General features: G+C 33.3%; 1 protein-coding gene and 1 long non-coding RNA gene across 5 annotated transcripts; one reads left to right on the top strand and one right to left on the bottom strand.

The window, feature by feature from the left end:
- Positions 1-9,267: 9,267 nt before the first annotated feature.
- Positions 9,268-10,543, bottom strand: LOC122515465. Of its 3 annotated transcripts, none has more exons than XR_006303272.1 (3): positions 9,814-10,324; positions 9,453-9,715; positions 9,268-9,339 (listed from the first exon to the last, which is right to left on the bottom strand). It is a non-coding gene; the product is annotated as an uncharacterized LOC122515465 (long non-coding RNA). The 3 variants fall into 3 exon arrangements; XR_006303271.1 differs by lacking the exon at positions 9,268-9,339 and adding an exon at positions 10,331-10,543 and having other exon boundaries at positions 9,377-9,715; positions 9,814-10,098; XR_006303270.1 differs by lacking the exon at positions 9,268-9,339 and having other exon boundaries at positions 9,377-9,715.
- Positions 10,544-10,573: 30 nt separating this feature from the next.
- Positions 10,574-15,577, top strand: LOC122515464 (synaptotagmin 1-like). Of its 2 annotated transcripts, none has more exons than XM_043632837.1 (10): positions 10,574-10,915; positions 13,031-13,179; positions 13,276-13,401; positions 13,779-13,924; positions 14,013-14,105; positions 14,233-14,427; positions 14,511-14,687; positions 14,806-15,057; positions 15,131-15,351; positions 15,516-15,577. In XM_043632837.1, the coding sequence occupies exons 2-9, from the start codon at positions 13,035-13,037 to the stop codon at positions 15,323-15,325; spliced, it is 1,329 nt and encodes a 442-aa protein (XP_043488772.1). In that variant the 5' UTR covers positions 10,574-10,915; positions 13,031-13,034; the 3' UTR covers positions 15,326-15,351; positions 15,516-15,577. The 2 variants fall into 2 exon arrangements, with proteins under 2 accessions (XP_043488772.1, XP_043488771.1); XM_043632836.1 differs by having other exon boundaries at positions 10,575-10,915; positions 14,007-14,105.
- Positions 15,578-15,978: the final 401 nt, after the last annotated feature.

Here is a 15,978-nt window from a genome sequence, read left to right as displayed (position 1 = left end):
GATTTACTGTCAATCGACTTACTAGAAAATATTCAAAACTTGTATCAACGAAGTTCTTCTTCGTAGAGATGCCATGGGAATCATTTTGCAAATAGAATGCAGCAGCAGTTTAAAGGATCTTTTAAAAAGCAAACATAATTATCTTGTATAGGGAATAAACCAATGTTATAATAATTTTTTAAATAATATTTATTCAAAGTATTAAAGATCTTATTCTTTCTGCATAGGTGTTCAATCAATGTACTGAAAAAGAGAGCGTATGATTTTTCACTACGATAAGAAGAATCCAACAACACTTTTATCATGAAAGATTTAGGAAGACACCAATGAAAGTGTTCCGTTCTCGCACTGGAAGGAAACCATGTACTATAATATTACATCAAAAGAATTGAAGAAGAAATGTATCCTGATTATTACAAATTTAAAAGACGAACAGAAATCATATTATATCAAGAATTCTTTTCTTGTACAAATTGTATCGCCAAGCCTCCTACCAGGTAATGAAAGATTTACTGTCAATCGACTTACTAGAAAATATTCAAAACTTGTATCAACGAAGTTCTTCTTCGTAGAGATGCCATGGGAATCATTTTGCAAATAGAATGCAGCAGCAGTTTAAAGGATCTTTTAAAAAGCAAACATAATTATCTTGTATAGGGAATAAACCAATGTTATAATAATTTTTTAAATAATATTTATTCAAAGTATTAAAGATCTTATTCTTTCTGCATAGGTGTTCAATCAATGTACTGAAAAAGAGAGCGTATGATTTTTCACTACGATAAGAAGAATCCAACAACACTTTTATCATGAAAGATTTAGGAAGACACCAATGAAAGTGTTCCGTTCTCACACTGGAAGGAAACCATGTACTATAATATTACATCAAAAGAATTGAAGAAGAAATGTATCCTGATTAATTCAAATTTAAAAGACGAACAGGAATCATATTATATCAAGAATTCTTTTCTTGTACAAATTGTATCGCCAAGCCTCCTACCAGGTAATGAAAGATTTACTGTCAATCGACTTACTAGAAAATATTCAAAACTTGTATCAACGAATTTCTTCTTCGCAGAGATGCCATGGGAATCATTTTGCAAATAGAATGCAGCAGCAGTTTAAAAGAACTTTTAAAAAGCAAACATAATTATCTTGTATAGGGAATAAACCAATGTTATAATAATTTTTTAAATAATATTTATTCAAAGTATTAAAGATCTTATTCTTTCTGCATAGGTGTTCAATCAATGTACTGAAAAAGAGAGCGTATGATTTTTCACTACGATAAGAAGAATCCAACAACACTTTTATCATGAAAGATTTAGGAAGACACCAATGAAAGTGTTCCGTTCTCACACTGGAAGGAAACCATGTACTATAATATTACATCAAAAGAATTGAAGAAGAAATGTATCCTGATTATTACAAATTTAAAAGACGAACAGGAATCATATTATATTAAGAATTCTTTTCTTGTACAAATTGTATTGCCAAGCCTTGTACCAGGTAATGAAAGATATTATTGTTAATCGACTTACTAGAAAATATTGAACACTTGTATCAACGAATTTCTTGTTCGTAGAGATGCCATGGGAATTATTTTGCAAATAGAATGCAGCAGCAGTTTAAAGGATCTTTTAAAAAGCAAACATAATTATCTTGTATAGGGAATAAACCAATGTTATAATAATTTTTTAAATAATATTTATTCAAAGTATTAAAGATCTTATTCTTTCTGCATAGGTGTTCAATCAATGTACTGAAAAAGAGAGCGTATGATTTTTCACTACGATAAGAAGAATCCAACAACACTTTTATCATGAAAGATTTAGGAAGACACCAATGAAAGTGTTCCGTTCTCGCACTGGAAGGAAACCATGTACTATAATATTACATCAAAAGAATTGAAGAAGAAATGTATCCTGATTATTACAAATTTAAAAGACGAACAGGAATCATATTATATTAAGAATTCTTTTCTTGTACAAATTGTATTGCCAAGCCTTGTACCAGGTAATGAAAGATATTATTGTTAATCGACTTACTAGAAAATATTGAACACTTGTATCAACGAATTTCTTGTTCGTATAGATGCAATGGGAATTATTTTGCAAATTGAATGCAGCAGCAGTTTAAAGGATCTTTTAAAAAGCAAACATAATTATCTTGTATAGGGAATAAACCAATGTTACAATAATTTTTTAAATAATATTTATTCAAAGTATTAAAGATCTTATTCTTTCTGCATAGGTGTTCAATCAATGTACTGAAAAAGAGAGCGTATGATTTTTCACTACGATAAGAAGAATCCAACAACACTTTTATCATGAAAGATTTAGGAAGACACCAATGAAAGTGTTTCATTCTCACCCTGGAAGGAAACCATGTACTATAATATTACATGTACATTGGTATGCATTTTTCTACGCAATGATATATATATCTTGTTTTACGGCATCATTTCTATGGATATCGACTTATAATGTTCAATTTTGATTGTTTGGATTAATAAAGTATATATTTCGACAATTTTTATGTTCCTATATCCTATTTTTAACTATTCGATATTTTTCTATAATAGATGGAAAAAATGCAAAATCTCAAGTAGCCATTGGTCAACGGATTTCGCTACTTTTTTTGAAAGTTGACTACCGCGCATACTACCGCGCGCAGCAGATGCGCAGCAGAGGCAACGCAGTGGCATCGGATGGGGCGCAGGGGAAAGGTAGAGGAAACGCCATTTTCTGTCAGCTGTATATGTTCCAGCGTACTGCGTCATCTCGTTTAATTCAGGTAATTGAAAAGTATTTTACACCTTTCTATTACATATCAAACGATAGTTACACATAAGATTTTCATACGTGAATGTTTTCAAAACGAAATATTAAAAAGTTCGTAAGAAATTTGTGAGAATATAACATCGATATATCTCGATATCCCGCCAAATCTCACCAATGTTACTTAACAATATTTCTTCTAATTTCCAGCTTTTTTCATGGTATCGATACTTTCCACCATCTCTAATGATGCTCTAATTAATTATTTTTCATAATTATGTATTCAAAGATCGTATTTCGTATTAAATTCGATTCCTGTAACATACACACACATACAAGCATATATTCATAAGTATAGGTAGCTCGTACACATACACTCATATATTTGATTTTCTTTATGTTATACTAATGTAATCTTTTTTTTTCCTTTTTTAGGTACCGAGCATTAGGAGAGAGTCCAGCAGGAATGCATATACTCAGTCTAACAATTGTGTTTACTCTTTTTTATCTTCATATTCATCGAGGTAAGCGTTATTCTTTTTTTTAAACCATACAGAAATGTATACAAAGAGTGAGAACGAAAATTAGAGAGAGAGAGAGAGAGAGAGAGAGAGAGAGAGAAAATAAGAAAACAAAATATTCTATCTACGGGCAATAACGAATGTGTACGTATATTCCAGGAATTTCTCGAAGTGAGAACAGAAGAAACGAAGACAGCCGAAAACAAAACGAAGACAGCCGAACGTTCGACAAGAAGGACGCGGTTACGTGTTCATTCCTGATTAGTCCTTCAACGAGCTAAGATCTAACTAACGTGACGTTTAAACTATTATATATATATATATAACGTTATCGATTTTTATTAACAATTTTTACTGATATTACATACTTTATATGTAATTTTATACAAGTAGTGAGATAAAGGCAATTAATATTGCTTGAATTTATATTAATTCTTTATGATAAAATATCTTTAAAAGTGTGCAATGCCTTCAGGAATGATTCACAGGATATATTGTTCTATAATCTTTTTAGTATGTTTCAGCTTTTCAGAGTTTTATTTAATTTTATTTTATTCATCGTCATCCTAAGGGTAGGATACCCATCCTGCAGTCATCAATGAAGACTAAAAGTAAGTATATTTTCCTATTAAACGTTTCTATGATAACTTTAATGGTTTTTAATACGACGATGACATTAATTGTTCTTTTTCTTTTTCTGTTTCAGAACATCATTGCAATCGAGCGCGTAGGCAATGAGGTACTCGTGTGTTGCATCGTAAAAATAAAATACAAAAGAATCGGAAAGTAAAGTCAGTGTTGATCGTCGCATGTTAAAGTTTCGTTTGCTCGGTTAAGAAACTCCGTAAGTTTCTTTTATTCGGTTTAAACGTGTGCTCATCGTCATCCTAAGGGTAGGATACCCATCGTGCATTCATCAATGAAGAATAAACGTAAGTCAATTTTTATTTTAAACACTTTCTCAATAATTATAATAATTTTTTTACTTACAACAATGATATTTATAATTTTGTTTTTATTTCTGTTTCAGATCATCATGGGAATATATCAGTGTTGGATTGCAGTGTTTGTGAATTGTGTTTGTGAAGTGTTGCAAGTGTTCGTGCATTGCATCGTGCGCGAAGCAATATACGGGAGTGTTGTATCGTTAAATGTAATTAAAATCACGGATTAGAAGCACGTTCGTTCGTTAATTTCAATTCCGTCGCGTTCGCGAACAATTTTTGAAATATATATATTAAATTAACTGCGACCAAGGCAGTAATTGCATTAGAGTTTGTTCGAGTAAAGTTGTATTTTTATCTTTAAACAGTCGCACAGACTGTTCGCGTATTAGAATCAGTGCATCAATGAAGATTTTTCTACTTGCATTGACTGTGTGCAAAGCAGTCTTTGAATTAGTTGTGTAGAATCAGTGATCGGGCGTATAGTAAATTAAAATCATACGCGAATTAGAATCAGTGTTGTTCGACGTATAATAAAATTTCGGTTTCGCGATAAGAAACTCATCTATAGTTTCTTATTTTCGTTTATACCGCGTTTTTAGATTCACGCGAGGTGCATCGCCATGGTGCAATTGAATTTCATCCCATTGGAATGCATTGTAAGTATCTATTTTTATTTACATTTTATTCGATTTTATTTTATATGATTTTGGATTATATTGCAAATAACTTATAGTTTTGTTCTATTTTATTTTACAGATATGACGACGGACTTTCTATCTTATCAAAGATGTGGAATGAATTCTTCGATGGATCTTCGATGGATCTTCGATGGATCTTCGATGAATCTTCGATGGATCTTCGGTGGATCTTCGATGGATCTTCGATGGATCTTCGATGGATCTTCGATGGATCTTCGATGGATCTTCGATGGATCTTCGATGGATCTTCGATACTCGCATTCTATAATACTTGCTGCGAAGTAGGAGTGTTTTGGAGCCATCGTAGAACTTCTTATGCCGTGAGTTAAAATTTAAAGTCCCTCCGGTGCTCAATCATGCCGAGGATGAAAGGTCCTAATCGGCACGAGTTACTGGTTGTAATTATTTAAAGAAATTATTGACGAGCACATGAGTAATTCTTCTTTTGGAATTACTCATGAAAATTGTATATTGTATTGTATATTGTATTGTGTATTTTATATTAGTTCAGGATAGGTTTTCTTGTCTCACCGGTTAAATTCATTTAATTAATAATGCAATTGATTAATGCACTTACTTTTTAATTACGTGTTTTGTTCATGGTTAGTAGTGGTGAAACCGAGCATTAATTTACTCGTTTTCGTCCAGAAAAGCATGTAATATATGTCTTACATGCATTGCTTCGTACATAGTTTATCTAATCGCGATTAATTTTGATATATCGATACTTCGATATTACAAATAAATGAGCAAGAAAACAAACTCATTCGCGACGGATAGATTCTAGCAGTTAAGTGGTGGCTTAAAGCCCAGTTCTTTTATTAGAACAGCCAACTTAATGAAAGGAGTCGTCCGAGGTTTTGAAATATATTAAAAGATATTAAAAGATATTCAAAGTCATTATTTATTAAAAAAATTGTAGAGTCCTTAGTCGCTTAGATGAATTTTTATAAAAATGTATATTTATATGTTATGTATATATGTGTTTTTAATCATATTTTTTAGATCAGGATTTTCAGCTTCTAATGTACTAATCTCCCGTTTCTCCCCCCTATACTTTCTGCGTTCTCATCTATACGTGTGCCCAGGTGCTACTCGTATGGGTGAGAAACAGTTGGTATAGGTTTAGTTTTAAGTTTTTTCCCCTATTGGCGGCTGTCATTGTGCTAGTGATTGCACGGTGTACGTTGCACCTGTGTGTGCGTTTAGGTGTGTGCATTGTACATCGTTTCGCGACACGTAATACCGCGCTTATTATTTTTTTAAGTTATTGAATAAAAATAACTTGTAGAGTCACGTGTACGATACAAACTTTTTTTTTTTTTATTTTAACAATCGTTTTGCATAGTAGAGTTACCGCATTTATTTGTGGAAACTTTGATATACTCGTATATTACTAGTATGCATATATACTAGTGTATACTTGTATTTTTGCTGTAGTTTTTTATGCAATAATCACTAGCCTTGGCAGACGATTACAGCAATCAGTACGTATACCCTTTAGCATATAAGTTTAGAAAACGTGGTTGAACTAGGGTGTCGGAGGTGCCCCGGGGCATGCTCTCTAGTTTAGGCTTTTGCACCCTGGTGGTATGTGAGAGAATCGTGGAGTGGGTGGGTGGGTACGTATGTGTATTTGCTCTTTTTAAATACGGGTAATTGGCAGACAGGTAGCATACTTCTTTGAATGAATGTGAAAACTTTAATTTTAAGTAGGTAGGACCCAGGAAAGGCATTAGGCTTACTTTCACTCCGGAGTGGAAATTTCGCCGCCTGGTTTATACAGAACTGTTACAAAAATGTTTTCTTTTATTTATTCTAATATGCTTGCTTTGTAAATTTATTTTGTGACTCTTCTGTAATTTTCATTATGTATCATGATTCAAAGGGATTTGCAACAATTTGAAAGATCTATTTCTATTTCGATTCTATCTCGAACGAGATAGACTCGAACAAATTCGCAAATACTTTGATTAATTTGATACTTAGTTTTAAGTATTATGTGATTAGCACTTCGCACAATAGCAATTTTCTCTTATAATGAAAAACATTTGATATAGTTCAATATAACAAGTGAATGAAATGAAAATATTGCAAGAAAATGCATTACATTTGTTGCATTATTTAATTTCAATTGAATTTTGTTATTTGATATTAAAAGTGCGACGTGTTATTAGGTCATCGAGAGAAATTATCTGCTTGGACGTTTGATTAAATGTGCTCGTGTAATATTATGCAATGAACTCTAAGTTCATCCATGGTTATACGAGCTTGAATATTAAATTGCTTGAGCATTAAATATAAATTAATTTTTTCATAATTCCATATTAGAATCATAAAGAAATAAAAATTAATTTGCAAAAAAAGATATGAGATATCTTATCTTTCTTGCACGTTGAAAATGTCCAATGCAGTTTTCAGGGATGAAGAAAGAAGAGGCTAATGCCGAAGAGGCCCCCACTTAATTGTGGCTGAAGAGGGCAACTACATAGACTATTGAGTTATTTTCAAAGGTTCAACAGCAAGTTAGAACTTTTCGAGAATAGCTTTCTAGTCATATTTTATATTTTATTATATTACATTCTTGCTCGTCATTAATTTGTAGTTGTAATTGGAGATGATGGACCATTCCATCTCCTTGGGACACCAAATTTGTGTCTCTATCGTCTAAAAGATGCATATGTGTTTAGTTAGAGTCAGAAATATTCAAATTTTTGTATTATTAAATTTTAAAGCTTTAATAACGTTCGGTAAATATTACAGTAATTTCTCTTTTCTTGTTTCGTCTTTAAAATTTTTCACTTTGATCGTATTTTATTAAATTTGCAATTCTTCTTTTCTATATAATGCAGTTTTAAAGTATTTCTCTCATAATAATTAATAGATATTATTTTTTTTAGTAACTTAGTATTCTTATTTTTCTTATTTCTTTATTTTTATTTATTTTATGTAAATATAAAATCACGCGTTTAAATTTAATTTTATTGCAACGGTAATTAGAGATTTGATAAAAAGTAAATAAAGGATTCAATTGAAAAGTGCATCTGCGAATTGGACCACTTATATGTCAGGCTATTGTATCACTTGATTGTATGATTAATATAGTTTTCTTGTTGTTACAGGTGATCATCGTTGGATTTATCATCAAACCTTTTGGATTCTTTTTTATTTGAGTGTCTTAAATTGCTTCATTTTAAAATATAAATAAATTTAAATGCATTTCTGAAGGCACACACATGTTTATATATTAAAAATTAAATATAATTATATAAAATTCTATGTTACAATATAACTATACTATATATACTTTTAAAGTATATGTCATATACTATTATTATATATTAATTAAAAAAGTTAGCAATTATAGATTTTGAATTAGCTAATAGCTAGCAGTTAAATGCACTTATTTATTTTTTTCAGCTTTTGTGGTTCTATTCCAACTTTTTAATGATACGTCTGTATTACTTTTTATTAAGGTTACCTACGGTCAATATTATTAAACTAGAAACGGCCATTAACAACGGTCGATATATTTAAAAAAAAAAAATAGGAATCTACAATTTCTGACGGTCGATATTATAAAGATAGAGCATTACTATTACCGATATGGTGTTAGTTAATAATATACGAATCCGTTCGTTGTCGGAAGATATTTTATTAGATGTATACTTTATATAAAGAATGATATATTATAATATTACGATATACTTTTTTTTTATAAATAATTTCTTTCTATAATACAATTAAATGTGAATATCGCTGTGCCTCTTCATATGTCTCGTGGAACTGAAAGTATGGGAAAACATTTGATTGCATTGCTCGCACTTATACGTTTTAGTTCCCGTATGCAGATTGAAATGTCTTTTTAAATGATTAGCCAATTTAAAACGTTTACCACATATATAATCGACATTGATGTTGTCTTAGAGAAACATGCGAAGCTTCGTGATTTTTAAGATGACTCGATTGAAAAAATGTTTTGCCACATAATTTACACTCGAATGGTTTTATCTTAGTATGAATTCTCAAGTGTTCCACCAAATTACCCTTTTGCGTGAAACATTTGTTACATTTGTTAGCCGGCCTGCCACTAGAGTGGCTTTTGCGAATATTTTTTCCAGGTCGATGCGCCACTATAGTGGCTCACTCGGGTAGCTTACTTGCTCACCGTTTGAATTAAATAATCTAGTCAAATAACGCTTACCATAAACATTATAAAGGTAATTAGTTTCTTTTAAATCCTTAATTAATATCATATCCTTATTACTTTCCTTGGTTCCTTTTTTATCCATTTAATATGCAGAGACTAATTACTTTATAATGTTTTTTATAACTTTTATGTATTTTCAGATATCAGGGAGTAGACGAAAATTGTTGATATTTAAGTTGCGATCTATAAAAGAGATTGCATTCGATTCATTCATTGCATCTTACAGTCCAATCATAATAGTTTATTAATGCTATGAATATATGTTTTTCAAGATTAATATAATATTTGTTTCTTACTTATACAAGAGAGAGATTGTTGTCTTTATATTCTTTTCCAATTTCTACCTCTAATTATTTTTTGGAATCGCAGCTCCATTTTATTCGCATATTATTTCACAATGAATCTCTTCGAAGGAGAGAATAGTTGAAACAAATCTTCATATCGTTAGCCCCATGAAAATAAAATTTATATCCATTGATCCTATGCTGTAACCGACGGAGTCTTCTTTGGTTTGTAACGATCTTTGGTTGGAATTCAAAATGTAGAGCCGCATACTTATCTAAAATTATTTAAGAAGAAACGTTTATATATGAAATTTTACAAGTATTTTACTAGTTGAAGTCTTTTAACTGAACAGAATATTAGTATTCTACTTACTATTGTCTGTTATAATAATTGAATAAGGAAAACGATTGGAATTCCACGGTATTCTTAGATTTGTCTTATTGATTAGAGACTTATATAGGATATTATACCATGACGATTGTTTAATTAATTCACAATAACTCAAGAATTCCTTTGAAGACACCGCCAACAGTTTTCACCGAATCTTTATGACCATCTTCTTCAAAGACATCCTGACATCTACCCTGACTAGGGAAAGTCTATGGCTAGTGAATCTATTTTAAGATAGTTCTGGTGACTATCGCGCAATAAAAGGAACTATAAAAATCAATTGAAGATATGTAGGAAGTATAGATACGTAAATATATGCACACATATATAGGCAGATATTTAGAAGGAAATAAATATAAGAAGTTTAGAAGGAATAGAAATTGAAAATGTGTATAAAATCGTAAAGAATCGTAAAGAATCGTAAAGAATCGTAAAGAATAAAATTGGTAGAAAGAAAATTGTTAGAAGAGGTGACATTAGAAGAGAGCCTTCGGCTTACTTGGAGAAATATCCAACGACGGCGGCGCATACCGTCTCTCCTATTTCGCAAGCGCAGGGGTGTTGCGTTATCATCCCTCTCTCGACGTTTCTTTTCTTTTCTCTCTCTCTCTCTCTCTCTCCTCTTTCGGCATCGCGCAAAACGCAGAAAACGTAACGTGTTTTATCGATTTCGTTGTACGGGGGTCGGCCATGTTCGCATTTGCCATCGGTCAGGCGCACTCGAGTCCTACCTCCTCTGTAGAAGAGCCGTGTTACGGATAGATTTTCCACCGTTCTACCATCGTCGTTAATGTCGCAAGGGCGTTCGACGACAAAGACGAGGTGGACGAGAAGGATGTGTCTCTAATCGTGGAACGATAATTGTGCGAGTTATCAATTTCCTCCAGCATCACTATAATCTATAGTTTTGTCCTTTTTTCTCGATCTACAAGGAGAGAGAATACAATCGATCCGCTACGTTCACTTCTTTTTAACATTGTCTGTTCTTCCATCGGACGACGAAACAACGACGTGCTTAATTTTTGGCTTGGCGGACAACGCATTCGACAAAAACTTACGTGTTAAATAAGGAATATTCAATTTTGTGAGTACATTTATTTCCTTATCTCTCTTTATCTTTATTTAAGTCTTGAGTTCTTTAAATAAATCAATAAATAAATATATCTATGTGTATATATATATATATTATATTTTTTTGTATATCGGTTATTCGTATAAGCAAGCGGCTATCGAAATGGTGATACGCCGCGCTCCCTGGAATCGATATCTCTCTTTCCCTCCCTCTCTTTCTCTTCTCCTTACTCCCAGCTTACCGTGATTTTTCGACCTAAATTCGAGAACCGATTTCTATTCGCTTTACATACGCAAAGTTCGATCAATTATCTCTCTCTGTCTATCTCGGAACACTTAGAATCACTCCTTTCTCTTATCTTTCTTTATTTTCTTGTCTAATTTTCTGTATTCCTTTCCAAGTCGCGTCTTAAATTTTGAAAGGCTTCCATGAATGTTACTCCCGCGCGTCGTTCGATTATTTCGTGCAATATATCCAATGTATTTTATTTTATAATCGAATTAAAAAGAGAGTATAAGACGCGTATTTTTGATATAAGTTATGTAGATCTTAAGATCTTATTAAAGATCTTCTCTGAACGCTTCTTTAAAAGAAGAGGGAGAGGGAAAGGGAGAGGGAGAGGGTGGAATATTCATTCATATTGGAAGGGCGTTGGATCGTAAAGATCGTGGCGGAGACACGTCCTTGAGAAAAGGATTTGGATAAGACTACGATAATATTAAGGAATAATCATTATCTTCTAGAGGGAGAAGATAGAGGGCTGATCGTTGGTTTCGTTTGGTGAACGAGAAGATAAATAGAATGTCAAATCTTTTCTTTGCAACTATCATATCATTATAATTTTTCAATTGGGCAGGCAACATGATTTAAATGACAGTGTTTGCAATTAGTTTTACACGGTTTGCTCGCATAATAACTATTGGACGATAACATGAACGTTCTTTTCTGTATAATTCAATTGGTAAACTTTTAACTGATTAACCAATTAATATCTTTCTTAATGATTTTTGCTTAATAAGAGTTATCGTAACTCCTTTCCTCGTCGAATTTTCAAATGAAATGCGAGTTCACCGTTAATTCAGCTACTTGCAAAAAGCCTTTGAATACATTTAGTAATAATGTACGGTGATAATATTACTGGACCGCCCGAGTCTATAACTATCCGCTTGGTATCGATTTACCTTCCTCCAAGTATGTATACTCATGACGAATACAAACGTAGGCACATACATACCTACGAACATAAATGTACATAATACTGGGATGGACTCTGGGGTTAGTTCACACGAATCTGATTCGAATATCATCGTAGGTTTTTATTTGAAACCAGATCGATCAGAAAATTGATATTTACAAAGTGTAGACAAATATTTTCAATTGAAAAATGAGAAATTTCAAAGTGTTATGAAAATGCACTTGATATGCATAATGATTGGCATAATGATTGGCATAATGATTGGCTTAGGGATGCTTTGAAAAGAGAATGTTGGTGTTAGAAATGTTCTATATATAAACTCAATACTTACAATTAATATTTTATAGATATTAAGGGTAGGTAGGTAGTAGGTAGTAGAAAAGAAGCACGAACGTGTATAGGATAACCTTTGCTATCGTCCGTGGCGGTTCAGAGCGTTATGAACAAATTTACAAGGCGGTTAAATAATCCTGTTGAAAGGCATCTCTATCGATTTTACATACGTGTTACATGGCACACGTAAGATGCTGCTATTGCCTGAAGCACGTACGAAGGCTTAACAGAAAAAACATTGCAACATTAGCTTTGATTTAATCTTATCTTGGATAATGTCCTGCTGGATTAGGGGAAAGAAGATTCGGAAGAAGAAAAAACAGTTGGAGCTATTAACTAAATGGGAAAACTTATTCGTCACAATAAGTACTCCCTGTTGTGCTCGAGTGTCGTGTGTCGACACTTTTTATCGAATATTTGAGCAATCACTCTTAAACTCTTTGATCGATTTCATTTGGAGAACATTTGAGAACATGTGTATTCTCTTGTCTCTCGTTTGAAAAGTTTCTCCGTTGAAAAAATATAAGTCGTACGATATACCCGTAGGCGATAAAACCAAATGGCACTTGTGTGTTAATGGACGCTTTGAAATCGTGCAGAATAATGCCACCTTTTAAGAGGGAAGCGCCATCGGAACTGGCACTCGCAACAACTACTTCGGGAAATGTCGAAACGCAAGAGGAGACGTCGAACCTTCCCCAATTGACGTTGAAGGCCATGACCAGTACCGAGGAGGCAGCAAGAAGCGGTGAGTTCCTTAAAAATACATCCAATTCTATTATTTGGATTATTTGAACACATTATATTATTAACACATTTGTTTTCGTTTTTGTATATTTTTCAGAGACCGAGTCGGAAGTCACTACGGAAAGTACAATGAAAAATCTGAAGGATCAACTCGGAACGCTATCGAAAGATCTGGCCGAAGAAATGGGAATACCAACGTGGGGTTTAGTCGCGATTTTAATAGGTAGGCACGAATTTCAAATTCCTATTGAATTTCTATTGCTTCTATAGAATATGAAAAGCGCATTGTATTTTTTCATGATCAAAAAAAAGAAAAAAAAGTCTCGATGACGAAGTTTTGATGAAAATGACATATATAATAGTTCGACGTGAGCTTTTGCGAGTAAAAGTATTGTATAAAAAGACGAAAACAAATGTATCTGCATATGTACGGTGCATATGGACATGCATATGGACGTGCATCCATTTCATGCATCCATTCGCCATTCCTTTTCTTCGCTCCTTTCGTGGACCATCCCCCATTCTTATATATGCACGTATCCCTGAAGCAACACTGATAAAATCGAATGATTCCTTTTTAATGGCGTATTCGTTACTCAGCTGTCGGCGTAGTCGTCCTCGGAATTTGTTTCTGCTGTATAAGAAGATGTTGTCGCAAAAGACGTTCCAAGGATGGTAAGAAGGGCCTAAAAGGAGCGGTAGATTTAAAATCAGTTCAGCTACTTGGAAGCACGTATAAGGATAAGGTACGTACTCGGTGTACCGTGTTTATTAGTAGATTTTAGAAATAAAATTCTACACACGTGGAATCCATTTCGATGTCCTTAGGTACAGCCTGATATGGAAGAACTCACGGATAACGCGGAAGAGCCAGACGAAGCTGAAAGCAAACAGAGCGAAGTCAAGCTCGGAAAGCTTCAATACAAGGTAAAAGAAGGAAATAGAATCGAAGATAGGAAAACGTTCTTTTAGCAAAACACCAAATTGTTAAAGAATATATATCAATATATTCATATAATTCATCGTAGACGACTTCCAAGTATTGAATTTTCAGCTCGAGTATGACTTCAATTCAAATAGTTTGGCAGTGACGGTGATACAGGCCGAAGAATTGCCAGCTTTAGACATGGGTGGCACTTCTGATCCTTACGTAAAGGTATACTTGTTGCCCGATAAGAAAAAGAAATTCGAGACAAAGGTCCACAGAAAGACGCTGAGCCCTGTCTTCGAGGAAACGTTCGTCTTTAAGGTCTGACTCATTTGAATTCGATTCATTTAGTATCACACCTTCAACGATGATTTTCTATTTGTCTTATATTTATATCGTTACAGAATGTACCCTACGCGGAGGCCATGAATAAAACTCTAGTATTCGCGATTTTTGACTTTGACAGATTTTCAAAGCACGATCAAATCGGTGAGGTGAAGGTACCATTGTGTCAGGTCGATCTCGCACAGACCATCGAGGAGTGGCGAGAATTGCAAAGCGTCGAAGGAGAAGGTGGTCAGGTGGGTCAGACGAAAATCAACATTAATCGAAAATCACAACGCAAGAGAAACGAGAGAAACGAGAGAAACGAGAGATCAGGGTCGTACTGGTTAAAAAAAAACAAATTATTTATTGCAGGATAACAAATTGGGCGATATTTGTTTCTCCCTGAGATATGTGCCAACGGCTGGTAAACTCACGGTGGTCATCCTCGAAGCTAAGAATCTAAAAAAGATGGACGTCGGTGGTCTCTCGGACCCTTACGTCAAAATTGCACTCATGCAAAATGGTAAAAGGCTTAAGAAAAAAAAGACGTCTATTAAGAAGTGCACTCTTAATCCCTATTACAACGAATCGTTCACCTTTGAAGTCCCATTCGAGCAGATCCAAGTAAGAAATATAGGATTTACTTGTAGAGAAAGTCAGAGAAATACATCATATCATATGTTCGTGTATTTTACAGAAAGTGCAATTGGTCGTGACAGTGGTAGACTATGATCGCATTGGTACTTCGGAACCAATTGGCAAGGTTGTATTGGGATACAACGCGAGTGGAACTGAATTGAGACATTGGTCGGACATGCTGGCATCTCCAAGGCGTCCAATAGCTCAATGGCACACACTCAAGGAACCCGAGAACGGAGACAGGAAGGATTAAATTAGTTGAAAGAATATTTAATCGAGGTAACACCCATCGTATATTAGACTTTATCGTAGACAGACTTAAGAGATGTTCAATTTATAATATTATAGACAGTGCTCGTAATGATTTGCACAAGTGCTACGTAGATCTACATTATACATTTGTACTTTATTACGATATACTGATTCAATAACTTTCTTTGCAGGAATATATCGCACGAGAAAGAAACAGTAAGACGAAACAACAATATGTGAAAGTGAGAGAAAAGAGAGAAAATTACGTGACAAATGAACACACACACAGAAGAAGAGCGAGAGAGAGAGAGAGAGAGAAGAAAACGAACAGCAGATAGATGGGCAGAAAGAGATAGGAATTAAGAAAACAAAACTTACAATTAGCAGATATTAAACGATCTATGATTAAACTAAATAACAATGAATACCACCAAAGATTTAGAATTAACAATATGTTCTCATGCAGTGTAGTGTCTTGTATATATACATGCATATATATATACTTTTACTTCTTTATTTAGATGTAAAACACATTTGAATAATAATTTTTCGAATGAATAAGAAGAAATTCTCTTGAAGTCTAGGAGAAACGTATTACAAAAGAAAAAAAAAAGAAAAAGAAAACAATTCGCAATATAAAAATACCTACATATT

Source organism: Polistes fuscatus, unplaced genomic scaffold (assembly GCF_010416935.1).
Source record: "Polistes fuscatus isolate 324 unplaced genomic scaffold, CU_Pfus_HIC Scaffold18, whole genome shotgun sequence".
Lineage (NCBI taxonomy): Eukaryota > Metazoa > Arthropoda > Insecta > Hymenoptera > Vespidae > Polistes > Polistes fuscatus.
Note: the sequence above shows the minus strand (reverse complement) of the source record. Positions and strands in the feature narration are given on the sequence as shown.